Source organism: Stegostoma tigrinum, chromosome 11, assembly GCF_030684315.1.
Source record: "Stegostoma tigrinum isolate sSteTig4 chromosome 11, sSteTig4.hap1, whole genome shotgun sequence".
In the NCBI taxonomy this organism is placed as follows: domain Eukaryota; kingdom Metazoa; phylum Chordata; class Chondrichthyes; order Orectolobiformes; family Stegostomatidae; genus Stegostoma; species Stegostoma tigrinum.
The window spans coordinates 12,108,476-12,123,233 of record NC_081364.1 but is presented as its reverse complement, the minus strand read 5'-3'; the positions used below and the strand labels follow the sequence as shown (position 1 = coordinate 12,123,233).

Genomic DNA, 14,758 nt, shown 5'->3' with positions numbered 1-14,758 from the left:
CATGTTAGGAACAGAGGTAGTATCAGAAACACAATTTCTAAGTAAAAGTTCAAAGGGTCACATCACTGAATCTTTAATCAGTTGTTTTAATTGATTAACATGTATATGTAAGACACACTGACACACACACAAGAATCTGTATTTGTGGATACATTCTTTTTTGTTCAAAAAGCACAATTTATAGACAAGGTGGCATTTTATAAATTCCTACTTTAGAAATACAAACAGTCTGGCTCCAAATCAAAAAACAAACCGATTCTAAACAAGACCTCACACCTAACATCGAGATAGTAAGAACTGCCAATGCTGGAGTCAGCAATAACAGTGTGGAGCTGGAGGAACACAGCAGGCCAGGTAGCATCAGAGAAGGAAAGTGATATTTTGGGTCAGGATCCTTCTTCAGGGAAAACAAAAGGTCCCAATCTGAAATAATAAAATGTGAGGCTGGATGGACACAGCAGGCCAAGCAGCATCTCAGGAGCACAAAAGCTGACGTTTCGGGCCTAGACCCTTCTTCAGAGAGGGGGATGGGGAGAGGGAACTGGAATAAATAGGGAGAGAGGGGGAGGCGGACCGAAGATGGAGACTAAAGAAGATAGGTGGAGAGAGTGTAGGTGGGGAGGTAGGGAGGGGATAGGTCAGTCCAGGGAAGACGGACAGGTCAAGGAGGTGGGATGAGGTTAGTAGGTAGCTGGGGGTGCGGCTTGGGGTGGGAGGAAGGGATGGGTGAGAGGAAGAACCGGTTAGGGAGGCAGAGACAGGTTGGACTGGTATTGGGATGCAGTGGGTGGGGGGGGGAAGAGCTGGGCTGGTTGTGTGGTGCAGTGGGGGGAGGGGACGAACTGGGCTGGTTTAGGGATGCAGTAGGGGAAGGGGAGATTTTGAAACTGGTGAAGTCCACATTGATACCATTGGGCTGCAGGGTTCCCAGGCGGAATATGAGTTGCTGTTCCTGCAACCTTCGGGTGGCATCATTGTGGCAGTGCAGGAGGCCCATGATGGACATGTCATCAAGAGAATGGGAGGGGGAGTGGAAATGGTTTGCGACTGGGAGGTGCAGTTGTTTGTTGCGAACCGAGCGGAGGTGTTCTGCAAAGCGGTCCCCAAGCCTCCGCTTGGTTTCCCCAATGTAGAGGAAGCGGCACCGGGTACAGTGGATGCAGTATACCACATTAAGCAGAGGTTCACCTGCACATCTGCCAATGTGGAATGTCATCTTGGGGCCTGGGATGGGGGTGAGGGAGGAGGTGTGGGGACAAGTGTAGCATTTCCTGCGGTTGCAGGGGAAGGTGCCGGGTGTGGTGGGGTTGGAGGGCAGTGTGGAGCAAACAAGGGAGTCACGGAGAGAGTGGTCTCTCCGGAAAGCAGACAGGGGAGGGAATGGAAAAATGTCTTGGGTGGTGGGGTCGGATTGTAAATGGCGGAAGTGTCGGAGGATAATGCGTTGTATCCGGAGGTTGGTAGGGTGGTGTGTGAGAACGAGGGGGATCCTCTTGGGGCGGTTATGGCGGGGGCGGGGTGTGAGGGATGTGTTGCGGGAAATGCGGGAGACGCGGTTAAGGGCGTTCTCGATCACTGTGGGGGGAAGTTGCAGTCCTTAAAGAACTTGGACATCTGGGATGTGCGGGAGTGGAATGTCTTATCCTGGGAGCAGATGCGGCGGAGGCGGAGGAATTGGGAATAGGGGATGGAATTTTTGCAGGAGGGTGGGTCGGAGGAGGTGTATTCTAGGTAGCTGTGGGAGTCGGTGGGCTTGAAATGGACATCAGTTACAAGCTGGTTGCCTGAGATGGAGACTGAGAGGTCCAGGAAGGTGAGGGATGTGCTGGAGATGGCCCAGGTGAACTGAAGGTTGGGGTGGAAGGTGTTGGTGAAGTGGATGAACTGTTCGAGCTCCTCTGGGGAGCAAGAGGCGGCGCCGATACAGTCATCAATGTACCGGAGGAAGAGCTGGGGTTTGGGGCCTGTGTAGGTGCGGAAGAGGGACTGTTCCACGTAACCTACAAAGAGGCAGGCATAGCTGGGGCCCATGGCCACCCCCTTAGTCTGTAGGAAGTGGGAGGAGTCAAAAGAGAAGTTGTTGAGTGTGAGGACGAGTTCAGCTAGGCGGATGAGAGTGTCGGTGGAGGGGGACTGGTCGGGCCTGCGGGACAGGAAGAAGCGGAGGGCCTTGAGGCCATCTCCATGCGGAATGCAGGTGTACAGGGACTGGACGTCCATGGTGAATATGAGGTGTTGGGGGCCAGGGAATTGGAAGTCCTGGAGGAGGTGGAGGGCGTGGGTGGTGTCACGGACATAGGTGGGGAGTTCCTGGACCAAAGGGGAGAAAATGGAGTCCAGATAGGTGGAGATGAGTTCGGTGGGGCAGGAGCAGGCGGAGACGATGGGTCGACCAGGGCAGGCAGGTTTGTGGATTTTGGGAAGGAGATAGAAACGGGCCGTGCGGGGTTGGGGAACAATGAGGTTGGAGGCTGTTGGTGGGAGGTCCCCTGAGGTGATGAGGTCGTGAATGGTGTTGGAGATGATGGTTTGGTGCTCGGGTGTGGGGTCATGATCGAGGAGGGGGTAGGAGGTGGTGTCGGAGAGTTGGCGTCTGGCCTCGGCGATGTAGAGGTCAGTGCGCCATACTACCACTGCGCCACCCTTGTCTGCGGGTTTGATGGTGAGGTTGGGGTTGGAGCGGAGGGCTGCCCGTTCTGCGGGGGAGAGGTTGGAGTGGGTGAGAGGGGTGGAGAGGTTGAGGCGATAAGACATTCCACTCCCGCACATCCCAGATGTCCAAGTTCTTTAAGGACCGCAACTTTCCCACCACAGTGATCGAGAACGCCCTTGACCGCGTCTCCCGCATTTCCCGCAACACATCCCTCACACCCCGCCCCCACCATAACCGCCCCAAGAGGATCCCCCTCGTTCTCACACACCACCCTACCAACCTCCGGATACAACGCATTATCCTCCGACACTTCCGCCATTTACAATCCGTCCCCACCACCCAAGACATTTTTCCATCCCCACCCCTGTCTGCCTTCCGGAGAGACCACTCTCTCCGTGACTCCCTTGTTCGCTCCACACTGCCCTCCAACCCCACCACACCCGGCACCTTCCCCTGCAACCGCAGGAAATGCTACACTTGTCCCCACACCTCCTCCCTCACCCCCATCCCAGGCCCCAAGATGACATTCCACATTAAGCAGGAGGTTCACCTACACATCTGCCAATGTGGTATACTGCATCCACTGTACCCGGTGCAGCTTCCTCTACATTGGGGAAACCAAGCGGAGGCTTGGGGACCGCTTTGCAGAACACCTCCGCTCAGTTCGCAACAAACAACTGCACCTCCCAGTCGCAAACCATTTCCACTCCCCCTCCCATTCTCTTGATGACATGTCCATCATGGGCCTCCTGCACTGCCACAATGATGCCACCCGAAGTTTGCAGGAACAGCAACTCATATTCCGCCTGGGAACCCTGCAGCCATATGGTATCAATGTGGACTTCACCAGTTTCAAAATCTCCCCTTCCCCTACTGCATCCCTAAACCAGCCCAGTTCGTCCCCTCCCCCCACTGCACCACACAACCAGCCCAGCTCTTCCCCTCCACCCACTGCATCCCAATACCAGTCCAACCTGTCTCTGCCTCCCTAACCGGTTCTTCCTCTCACCCATCCCTTCCTCCCACCCCAAGCCGCACCCCCAGCTACCTACTAACCTCATCCCACCTCCTTGACCTGTCCGTCTTCCCTGGACTGACCTATCCCCTCCCTACCTCCCCACCTACACTCTCTCCACCTATCTTCTTTACTCTCCATCTTCGGTCCGCCTCCCCCTCTCTCCCTATTTATTCCAGTTCCCTCTCCCCATCCCCCTCTCCGATGAAGGGTCTAGGCCCGAAACGTCAGCTTTTGTGCTCCTGAGATGCTGCTTGGCCTGCTGTGTCCATCCAGCCTCACATTTTATTGTCTTGGAATTCTCCAGCATCTGTAGTTCCCATTATCTCTGTCCCAATCTGAAAAGTCAGCTTTCCTGCTCCTCTGATGCTGCCTGGCCTGCTGTGTCCCTCCAGCTCCACACTGTTATGTCTCACACCTAACATGCATTGTCTGACCTAAAATGTCATCTCTTTACACTGATATAACCTTTGTATCTCACAAGACAGTGACGTGAAAGGAATTCGGGGACTTACACATACATACCAATTAAAACCGTTACAGCATTCTAAGTTTGTTTAGTACATACTCAGCAGTGGTGTGACCCTTTTATCTTTTACATATGAATTGTGTCTCACTAACATGTGAAGGAAGGGCAAGGCTCTGAAAGGTTGTGTTTTCAAATAAAGCTATTGGACTATAACCTGGTGGCGTGTGGTTTCTGACCTTGTCCCCCTCAGTCCAACACCAGCACCACCACGTCACAAATTTTCACTGTCTCAAGAAATGATGTTATCCCACATTATCATAACTTACTTTGTTTGAGATGTTTGCCTTGGCCAAGTTCCATCATTATTCTTCTGTTCTATTACTAAAACCTGGAGAAGAAAAGGTATTATGCTCAGTTAATTCGAGATCAGTCTTCCACAGTACATCCAGGTTGTCTGGACTAGAATGTATCTTCTTAAAAAAAAAGTGGCATCCTTTGTTCTCTTTTACAAATTATTAATTATCTATCCAAGGTAGCAGACATGTAACTGCTCTCATTTCTGCAGTGATATCATTAGATAATCAATGTGGCCCTCTGGAGAATCTGCTTAGTTTCAACTATTAATCTATATGTTTAAACAGGGAAGCTGTGTATGCATATTGGCAATGAAATTCTAAATTCGGTGTGATTGCAACAAGATGGATTGCAAGAAAGGAGGTCAGACTATTTGGCTTTTCAAGCCTTTGATAAAGTCACGGTTGATCTAATGGTGATGATCACTTCACTTAATTTTCTTTTCTGTCTGCATAGACCCATGAATTTTCTTGTAGGTCACAAGTTTAGAAAACAAACCTTACAGCATGACATTACAAGAAACGTATTAGGGCTTTGAATATTAAAGTGAAGATCAATTAGACTAATTGCAGAAGAAATGAAAAGCTGCAAAATGAATGGATCGAAAAATGTGCTTTGTTTTGAAACAGGGTAGGTCAAGGGAATTTCTATCAGACATGCCCAAATGTGAGAGAGTTTTTAAATTAAATGGCAAATTCATCATTAAAAAAGACAATAATAGCAGAAATTCTCAAATAAGTACTGTTTGAACCAATAGCAAGATACTGTAACAGAGTTAGTGAAACAGGGGCTATTTAATCAGGTACTGGTTTAGTAATAGAAGAGCAAGGATACAGAAGAATATGGGCTAAGTTGTGGAAGTTCAGCATGGATGTTTCTGTCTGGCTACAAACAGACTTGCTTCACTAGTGGGCTAAGGAATTAATTTCTAGGTGAGGGCTGAAGTTAAGTTGTAAGGCACTAGCTGTCATTCATTTGAAATTGAGAATCCTCCTTATTGCCAACAGCAGGCCATCAGCTACTCATGAATCTGCCATAGCTAGCAACTTATAGCACTTGCAAAGCTTGAACTTGTTGTGCAATTGTCAGCTTTAACTTCAGTACATCCAGTAGACTGTCACAAAGTTAAAACCTCATGACTCACTAAAAATGAATAAAAGCAGTCACAATTGCCAGTTTCTAGTCAACTTAAATTTCTTGCTAGTCAATCAGATCAAACTCCAAAGTACTTGCCTTTGTCACCTAATAATGATTCTTAATTTTCTTAGCATAAATGAACGAAGGGAACATTTCACACAGCAAAACAGATCTACTTCAAATCACTTGTCCGCTCCTTACCAAATCTTGAAACTATCTCTGCAGTCAGAAATTTACAAACAGTCTCTACTCAAGCTTCATAATATAACAACTTAAAAGCATTTTTCACAGCAAAGTTAATTGCTGGAACAAAAACACTGCACATGAATTACATTACAGTGCTCTCATTAACTGACTGTGGGTGTAATGTTTGGTGAGACACTGAGTGACACAGAACAAGAATAATTGAGAGGTAACTCTACAGGATGATGCGGAATTGTGTGGTTGTAACAGAACTTCAAAGACATTTTAAAAGTAGGAATGAAAAAGGAAGTGTTCCTCAGCGCACGTGAACATTATCCACCAAAGCACGAGGACGTTCAAGGGATATAAAGATTGGTATCTCATGTGTCCTTTATGATCTAACAGCTTGATGACCTTGGGCCGTCCGCACTTTGGCTCTATGATGGATGAAGAGCGACCATTTGTATGGGGAAGGCCGGGTTTGCACATGTTCAAAATGATCACGTGCACTTCTACTGGGTGTTGATGGAACATGGCCAAAACCCATGTTACCAAACTAGATTTACGACAGCCTGGATTTTGAAGTCCCGATGTTACAACTCACCAGTGGTCTGACAAGCAATGTATCAGCCACTGGGATGAAATTGGCACTCTACATGATTCCTATTTGGAAATAAAAATCAATACTTCTTGGGTAAGAGTTTTTCCAACAGGATCTCTCGGGAAGGTTCTATAACAATTTATGTTCAGTTGGGGCATGAGCCATCTGAACCAAGTACATCAGAAAGCAAACAAGCGCTACATCTAATTGTTCAAGTCTATGACATTTACTGTCAGCATCTAGCCCTTTCAGAGGTTGAGAATAAAATGATTCAATTTTGTGGAACAAAGATATCCTAATGCCACATTTTCAGTTATGACTCTGGTCAGAACAGTCATGCCAGTTATCTTCAAAAGTGAAACTGTATGAATGAATCAGTGATTAAATAAAGATTATTGATTTCTTATGAACATTTTAGATTGCTCTTAAATAGAGGATGGTTACACAATCACTTTGCTTTATTGGGAAAGACTGTACGCAGTTTTGTTCATGAATTCTGTTTATTGTCATTCACAGGGTTTCAAATAGGCTGTAAGTGGATTTTGCTTGCAGCGCAGTTATCTGAAAAATACTGTTTGCAATCAGTCCGTGCCTATCCAATGGTTGGCAGTGGTAATAACAAAACACTCTGCTTGATTTAAGAAATGACTTCAAGGCAGGGTGGTAAAATGAAAACGTTGTGTAACTTGCCAAACAAATACTTCGGGTCTAGACCCTTCTTTATATACACATTACTCATCATTTCCAGATTGCTCCTAACAATGCAAGTTCCTGGTCTTGTATATGCAAACCACTTTTCATTTCCATGTGTAGCTGACTGAGTCCAAGGCATCATCACAGATTATAAAATCTTGCATCATGCAGATTGGGTAAAGTTGTACAGGTCACCAAAAACAATTATTTTGAAGTATCAGTCACTGCCATATCTGCATGTTGTCATATTTTGATGAAAATTCATTCCACTGCAGCTAGGATAACAAAAGCTGTTTTGAAAAAGCTTCTGTTTGAATTTTCTTGACTCCTTATACTAAGGTTTCAGGCAAATGTTTAATAAAGTTGATAGTTATTCATTACTATAAACAAATTAAAGAGGCAAATGGAAGATTTAATATAGGTTGATCACTGTGCCCTTTGTTTTACAAACGCATATATTTGTTATGGAGTTGCAGAGTCTCACAGCACAGAAACAGACTCTTCAGTCCAACTCATCCATGTTGTTTAGTTCGGAAATCTTGGTATAGCCCCATTTGCCTGTATTTGGCCCACATCTCTCCAAACTTTTCCTATTGATGTTCCTGTCCAAATGTCTTTTTAAACGCTAAAACTGGACCTGCCTCGACCATTTCCTCAGGCAGTTCATTCCATACACATGCAAGCTTCTGGGTGGAAACATTTCCCCCTCAGGTCCGTTTTACGTTTTCCCCCTCTCTTTAAAAACATGCCATCCAGTTTTGGACTCCCCTACACTACGGAAAAGACCATTTTATTATTCCGCTTATATTGATTTTTTAAAATCATGAGGGGTATAAACAAAGGTTATGCCTCAACCTCCTAAACTTCACTAAAAAGTCCCAGCCTATCCAATTTAACAAAATCCTTCCTATAGCAGGGCCAACAGAAATGTATGCAGTACTCCAAAACTGGCCTCAGTAATGTCCTGTACAGCCACAACACAACTTCCCAACTCCTACACCCAATGTTCTGACCAATGAAGGCAGGAGTACTAAACATCACTTTCAAGGAATTATATACCTGAACACCTAGGTGTCTGGTCGATAACAATCCCCAAGGCCCCACCATTCTAAGTCCTATGCTGTTTTGTCTCACCAAAATGCAACACTGCTCACTTATCCCAATATACTTCACCTGCCACTCCTCAACCCACTGGCCCAACTGATCAATATCCCATTGTACTCAGATAGCCTTTACTGTACATTATACCACCAATTTTGGTGTCATCCATTAACTTACTGACAATGCCTCCTATGTTCTCATACAAACCAACTGTGTGAGACAAACATGTGGACGCAGCACTGATCCGTGCAGAACACCACTGACCACAGACCTCCAATTCAAAGAACAACCCTCTACAACTGTTATCTCCTATCACTAAGCCAATTTTGTATCCAGTTGGCTAGCTCTTAGTGGTTCCCAAATAATCTAACTTTATTAACCAGTCTACCATGCAAAACCCTGCCAAAGGTCTTGCTAAAGTCCATGCAGTCAATGTCAACCACTCTAACCTCATCTTTCCTCTTGGTACGTTCTCAAAAAGCTCAATAAAATTTGAGTCACTATTTCCCATGCTGAGTGCCCCCAAATCAGTTCTTGCCTTTCCAAACGCATTTAAATTCTGACTTGTAGCACCCCTCCAACAACTTACCCATCACTAACATCAAACTCATTAGTGCACAGTTCACTGGCTTTTCCTTGCAGACTCTCCTACATAAGGGCACAACATTAAATACCCTACAGTCTCCTGTGACTATAGACGATACAAGTCTCTCTGTTGGGGCCCTGCAATTTCTTCCCTAGCTTCCCACAATGTCCTGACTATTGTCACGTTTTTAGGGAAACCGGATGCACAGCAGCAAATTTTCCATGTTGAGAATATAATGGAAAGAAATATGCTATTCTCCCTTAAATGCTTGTCTGGCTTTGCATTTCAAACACCCATACTATTTTCTTACTCCCTTTCGTAGAAAGTTCCATATTTTCACCACTTCTGGTAAATAATTTTCTTCTGAATTTCCCTGTTGTTTTTTCTGGATACTAGTAAAGCACTCTAGTTACAATCCTGTCCACAAAAAAAATGTGTTGCCTGCATCCACTCTATTAAAATGTCTCATTATTTTCATCATCTGTTAGGTGACTCAACTTTTCTATCCAAGAGAAAACAGACATGTTAATGATTTCAGATTTATATGCGTGTATTTCAGTACCAGATTTTAAAACATCATTTTTGCACCTGTGTCAGTTTTGTAACATGGTAAGCAAACATATGTACTTTTTCATGTCGTTTCACCATGGTTTGTTTATATAAAAGAGCTTACCTCGTCTTCAATTCTATCTACAATAAATGTGACTGCTTTATTTGCAAGAAGAAAAATATTTATTCAAACTTATGGCACAACTTTTAGTGGTTGTTGTTCTTGGACACAAATCTCTAGTCCTCTACCCACCTCTACGTCCCCCTTCCAAACAATGTTACCTTCCTAATTTTACGACCCAAAGTGTCCTACCTGATGTTACTTATGTTACAAGATGGTTTGCCAATTAGATGCTCAGACTGCAAGTTCATTTTTTTTTGTAATTTGTTGCAGTTCTCTTCATTAACGCATAAATAAAGAAATGATTCCAGGTCTGATCACTATGCATTGACATTGAATAATTGCATTTTACTCAACTGCCCACTTTTCTACCTTGGGAGCCAGCTAGCAATCCATTCTTCCCCTTGATCTCCCTTTCCACACTCCCATTTTATTCATTAAAATATTAAATCGGGTAACTTTTTAAAGGCATATTGAGAAACCAGATATATCTAATAGGGCTGAATTAATCCCATTGCAGCAATACACCCTGTTTAATTCCAGAAGGAGTGCAATTCATATTCCCAATACTGATAGAACAAAGCAGCACAAATCAGAATTTCTCCAATTTATTGGGCACTTGCTACTAAAAGTTTGAAAGAAATTTTTTCAAATTTTGTCACATGGTAAACTTCCTTTTTGGGAAAGGCGGCAGAATGGAACACATTGGAAAAATTGTAACATTTTCACTGGTACAATTATTAACATTAATTACTTGGAATGAGTTAATTGAATAAACCATAGCCAAGTTTGTTGACAACAAAGAGGTGGGAAGACAAGTAAAGGAGATGACTCAGTGTGGAAAAATGTGAAGTTATGTACATTTAAATGGAAAAAGACTGCAGAAAGCTATTGCACAGATGAACTTGCGCATCCTAGTGCGGAAATCTCAAATATGCTAGAATACAAGTTGATCAGATAATAAGGATGGCAAATGGAGGAGAGTATAAAAATAAGGATGCTTTGCTGAGGCAGGCCAACCTAGAATACAATAAACACTGCTGGTCACCTTGTCCAAGGGAGGATATACTGGCATTGGAGGCAGATCAGAGAAAGTTCACAAGGTTAATCCAGGTTATGGAGTAACCTTCTTAGAATAGAAGTGAATAGCATGTATTGTCATATGCACTTGAATTAGTGCAGTGAAAAGTTTGTAATGTCATTGCTTTGGCACCATCTTAGGTAGTGGGTACCTAAGTACAGATACTTTAAGTGGAAAGAAGTTGAGTTGGTCAGACCTGGACTTATTGGAGTTTAGAAGTAATTAAAACATAAAAGATTCTTAGGGGGCTGGTCAGGTGAGATGCAGAGGTCATTTCTGTTTGTGGAAAAAAAAGGGTGACGTTGACCCCTTCTGAGAAAGGAGCAAAGTGCAGAGAAACATTTTCACACCTTTTTGGGGAGGCAATGGCCATGCGGTATTATCATTGTAATCCAGAGATCCAGGTTATGTTGTGTGGCTCCAGATTTGAATCCTGCTACTGAAGACGGAGCAACTTCTTGAATTTAAAAAAATGTGGAATTGAGAGCCTAATGATCACCATGAAACCATTGTTGTTTATCAGAAAAATCCACATGGGTCATTAAAGTCCTTTGAGAAGGCAAACTGTTACCTTTACCTGGTCTGAGCTATATGTGACTGTAGACCTATGGCAATATGGTTAATTCTTGACTGCTCTCTGGTCAATTTGGGAGGGTAGCAAATGCTGGCCAGTGACACCCACATCCCTTAGAACAAATAAAAAACCCAAAAGAGTTAGGGTAAGGAATGTGCTGCTTGAACATCAGACCAAGCTGGACATGGCTCCATCATAGACCACGGTCTCCCAAGAGCCAAGGAGCAGGTCCTAGGCTGATTCCCGCCTGCCAGGCTTGCAGGCTGGGTTGAGGGATGGACGGCAGATCAGGAGCAGCGCTGGACAGGGAGCTGGGGCTTCTCTCTGCACCATGTGGCAATTTTCTTCGGCAGCGGGTTCTGCCCTGACATGGTGATTCCGTCCCAGTTGCATCTTCACAGCATTTCATTGTTTCTTATTTGGCTTTCCTTGAGGCCAAGAGCCATTAACTGAAATCTGATGAATTTTGTCATAATTTTACTTTTTCAAAAAATTATATGATGTCGTTATTACAGGCACTGTGGAATGGGGATGTAATTTCCATGTAAAGTACACACAAGAGTAAATTTCTATTCTACTCCATGTGGAGGAGGCAGGCTTAATTGTAGCATCGATGAGGGCACTGGATGATTATTTGGTGACAAATAGTGTTCGAGGGTACGGGGGAAAAAGCAGGAGATTGTCACTAGGCAATTATGCTGATTTAATAATCTGATGCAGACAGAATGGGTTGAAATGCCTCCTTTTATGCTGTAACATTTGTGATTTTGAGTATCTGGGATCAAAAACATACCGGAGTAAAACGTCACCTACTGAAAAACAGATGGACAAATTTCTCCTCTCATAGCAGTGAGCCTGTGGAGGTCTTTACAGCGGGATGTCAAGATTCAGTTGTTAACAATATTCAAGGTTGTGACAGATAAGGTTTTTAAACCAGTGAAAGAGGAACCAAAGGTTATGCAAAAAAAAGGTATGCAAAAAAGAAATATCGGATCAGCCATGATCTCCTTGAAAGATTGTGCACACCTGATGGGCCAAATGGCTTACTCTGCACCTACATTTTATGATTACCTTCTGCCCCCTCAATTATTTTATTAAAGTTCTTCCAAATCTTGAGGTGCTCTCACTTCAAGCATCACTGTCACCATGCATAATTAGAGAATGCTGTACCCACCTGTCCCTGATATAAACCAGCATCTTGTACAGTGCTATCTGGTTTGTTAAGCTGCTCGTAAGTATTTGTCATGTATCTATTCCACAACCTTGTCTCCTTTTCAGCTGAAATATTGAATAGTTTTCGCATCTCCTTTTCTATTGTATCTGTTAAGAAAAGGGGGCATAAATGAAATATGACAATTAAACATTCAAATCCATTAGAAACATTAGTTATCAGAAGAACAAATCAATCATAACTGGGCAAGAAACCAAATTACAAGATCACTTAAGCAACCACAATAATTAAACATTGTTTTAAAATTATAAGTTAAAAGGATCATTTGAAAGCTGCTGTAACTTGGAAATCAAAGAGGCTTTACATGCATTTAAAAGCTTGATGTAAACCATGTAACTGATGTGGTTGCATCCCCTGAATGATGGACGATGGAGGCAGGCAAAGGAAGACAAATATCAAGGTTTTCAAGATATTAAGGGGAGCAAATATGGTAAGCAGACAAATTTTCTTTGCTGGTTATGATCTGTAAGAATAGAGACTAAAACTTAGAGGCAGGCCATTCAGGAATGAAATTAGGAAACGTTTCTAAATACGGTCCAATTAATGCCAAATCAATTGCTAACTTTAAATTTTCAATTGATTACTTTTTGAAGATCAGAGGCACGGAGAGATGTGGGCAAAGATTAATTAGGGTCTGGATCAGTCAGAACTTTACGAAGGTGGAACATTCTCAAAGGCGCTGAATGGCTAAACACTTAACTAAATTATGTAGGAAAAACAAAATAATATTTTGAATGTAAACATAGTCACGGCTTAGCTTCAACATGTAAAGAGAATGATTTAAATGGTCCATTGAAGGTATTTTCATCCTTACACTTAGCAAAGCGCACTATCGTACACTGAAATCAAAATTGCGTGGATTACAAAATCAAGTTTCTAAGTTTTAAAGAATTTATTAAATAACCCTCAACATTTGTCATAGGAGCTCCCAAGAATCAAAGAACATTGTGTCAATCTTGCAAAGCAAGTTTGATTTGAAGAAATTGAGAGTGAGGATGTGGAACAGCTGCTTGAGACCCACTGTAAAGATGTTTCTACAGCTGATCTACAACAACTTGTTGTGAGGGGGTGTGGAAGCTGGAGATGGAGCAGTGGTCGTCCAGGATGCAGCACCATGAGAACTTTCCACTGTTTTATCTTCTATCCTGAGGGAAATTGAGAAGCAGTTGCAACTCTTAGAGAACAATGATTACAAATGCAGAACTCAGCATGGTAGCTGCCTGAGGAATAAGATCTTGCTTGGCACTCTATGAACAGCTTCTTCATGAAAAAGAAAAAGGGAAAAGTGGCAAAAATTGTTTTTTTTTAAAATTAAGCCAATCCCCAAGAAACAGTCAGGCAATGAACAGCAACCACTCTCTTCTGGAATAACTAATTTTTGCCCTAACACTGTAACCACAACTGAAGGCAATGATAATGATGATGATGATGACACTGACGACGACGACGACAACCCTCAGCCCCTGCATTAACAGAGCAACCTCAAAGCCTCCACTACCAAAGTCATCTTGACATTCTTCCAAGGTAAGGTATTAAAGTTATTTTTATTTCATTATTAGGTATGAATTTAACATTTATTCAAACTGTGCTATCCAGCACGTTAGGCCTTTGAGTGATATTTTTTGCTGGTCTGTCCCTAACCTCACTTTTCCCACAGACCTCATTATTTCTATAGCCTGATTTTCTATAATGCAGTGCTGCACAGGAAAGCAACTTTCACATTGTAGCAAAACTGACTATACTATTACCTGATATCAGGCAAAGGTATGTCTGAAAATTTACAAAATTCAAATAACTTTGTAGAGTTGCGAGCACCACACACAAGAACCATTTCTTTTTATGAACAAATGCCAAGATGCTTGGTTAAAATGCAAATGTTCGCTTCATATTTTAGTTTTATGAAAGAAAGAACAACATGCTATAATTATGATCCCGGTTATTCCTGGATAAACCAGATCATGTTTTGTCTTTTTTTTTTGGTTTTAATAAGGTAGCCATTTGTGAGTACACAAACACAAAGCTGCAGCTTGAATTTAACAATAAAGCAAACGTTTATTACACAAAAGGATTGTAGATAAAATAGGAATAAGACAAACTAACTGCATGCAATGCTAATTTAAAGATTTCTAAATACATAGTAAAATACACTGCCATTACACCAGCATGAATTCCACCTACCTTCAGCTCAAAAGTTCAATCTTGAGAATCTGATAACCTCTTCCTGGAACGTATTACCTCCTACAGAAGTAGCCTCTTATAGTTTTAAACTACTTCCCTTTCTCAGGAGCAACTAGTTTACGCATCCAGCGTCAATCAAGACTTCCACAAACTGCCCAAACTGAAAATTAACCTTTTTTCTCCCTAATTTATTCTTGTTTCCCCTAATCAAAACAGAAAACAAAATATCAGT

General features: G+C 42.9%; 1 protein-coding gene across 5 annotated transcripts in view; it reads right to left on the bottom strand.

Annotated features, from left to right (window-relative positions):
• usp4 (ubiquitin specific peptidase 4 (proto-oncogene)) overlaps window positions 1-14,758 on the bottom strand; it is a 99,842-nt gene that overhangs the window by 56,518 nt on the left and 28,566 nt on the right. For 4 of the 5 annotated variants that reach the window (XR_009446485.1, XM_059649752.1, XM_059649751.1 and 1 more), the window contains exons 5-6: window positions 12,292-12,437; window positions 4,464-4,525 (exon numbers count right to left, since the gene is read on the bottom strand). Coding sequence is in view for 4 of the 5 variants with exons in the window: in XM_059649752.1 (XP_059505735.1) it covers window positions 4,464-4,525; window positions 12,292-12,437 (208 nt within the window). In the remaining variant the exon portion in view is untranslated. The remainder of the gene's footprint in view (window positions 1-4,463; window positions 4,526-12,291; window positions 12,438-14,758) is intronic. The other variant, XM_059649754.1, reaches the window with a different exon arrangement.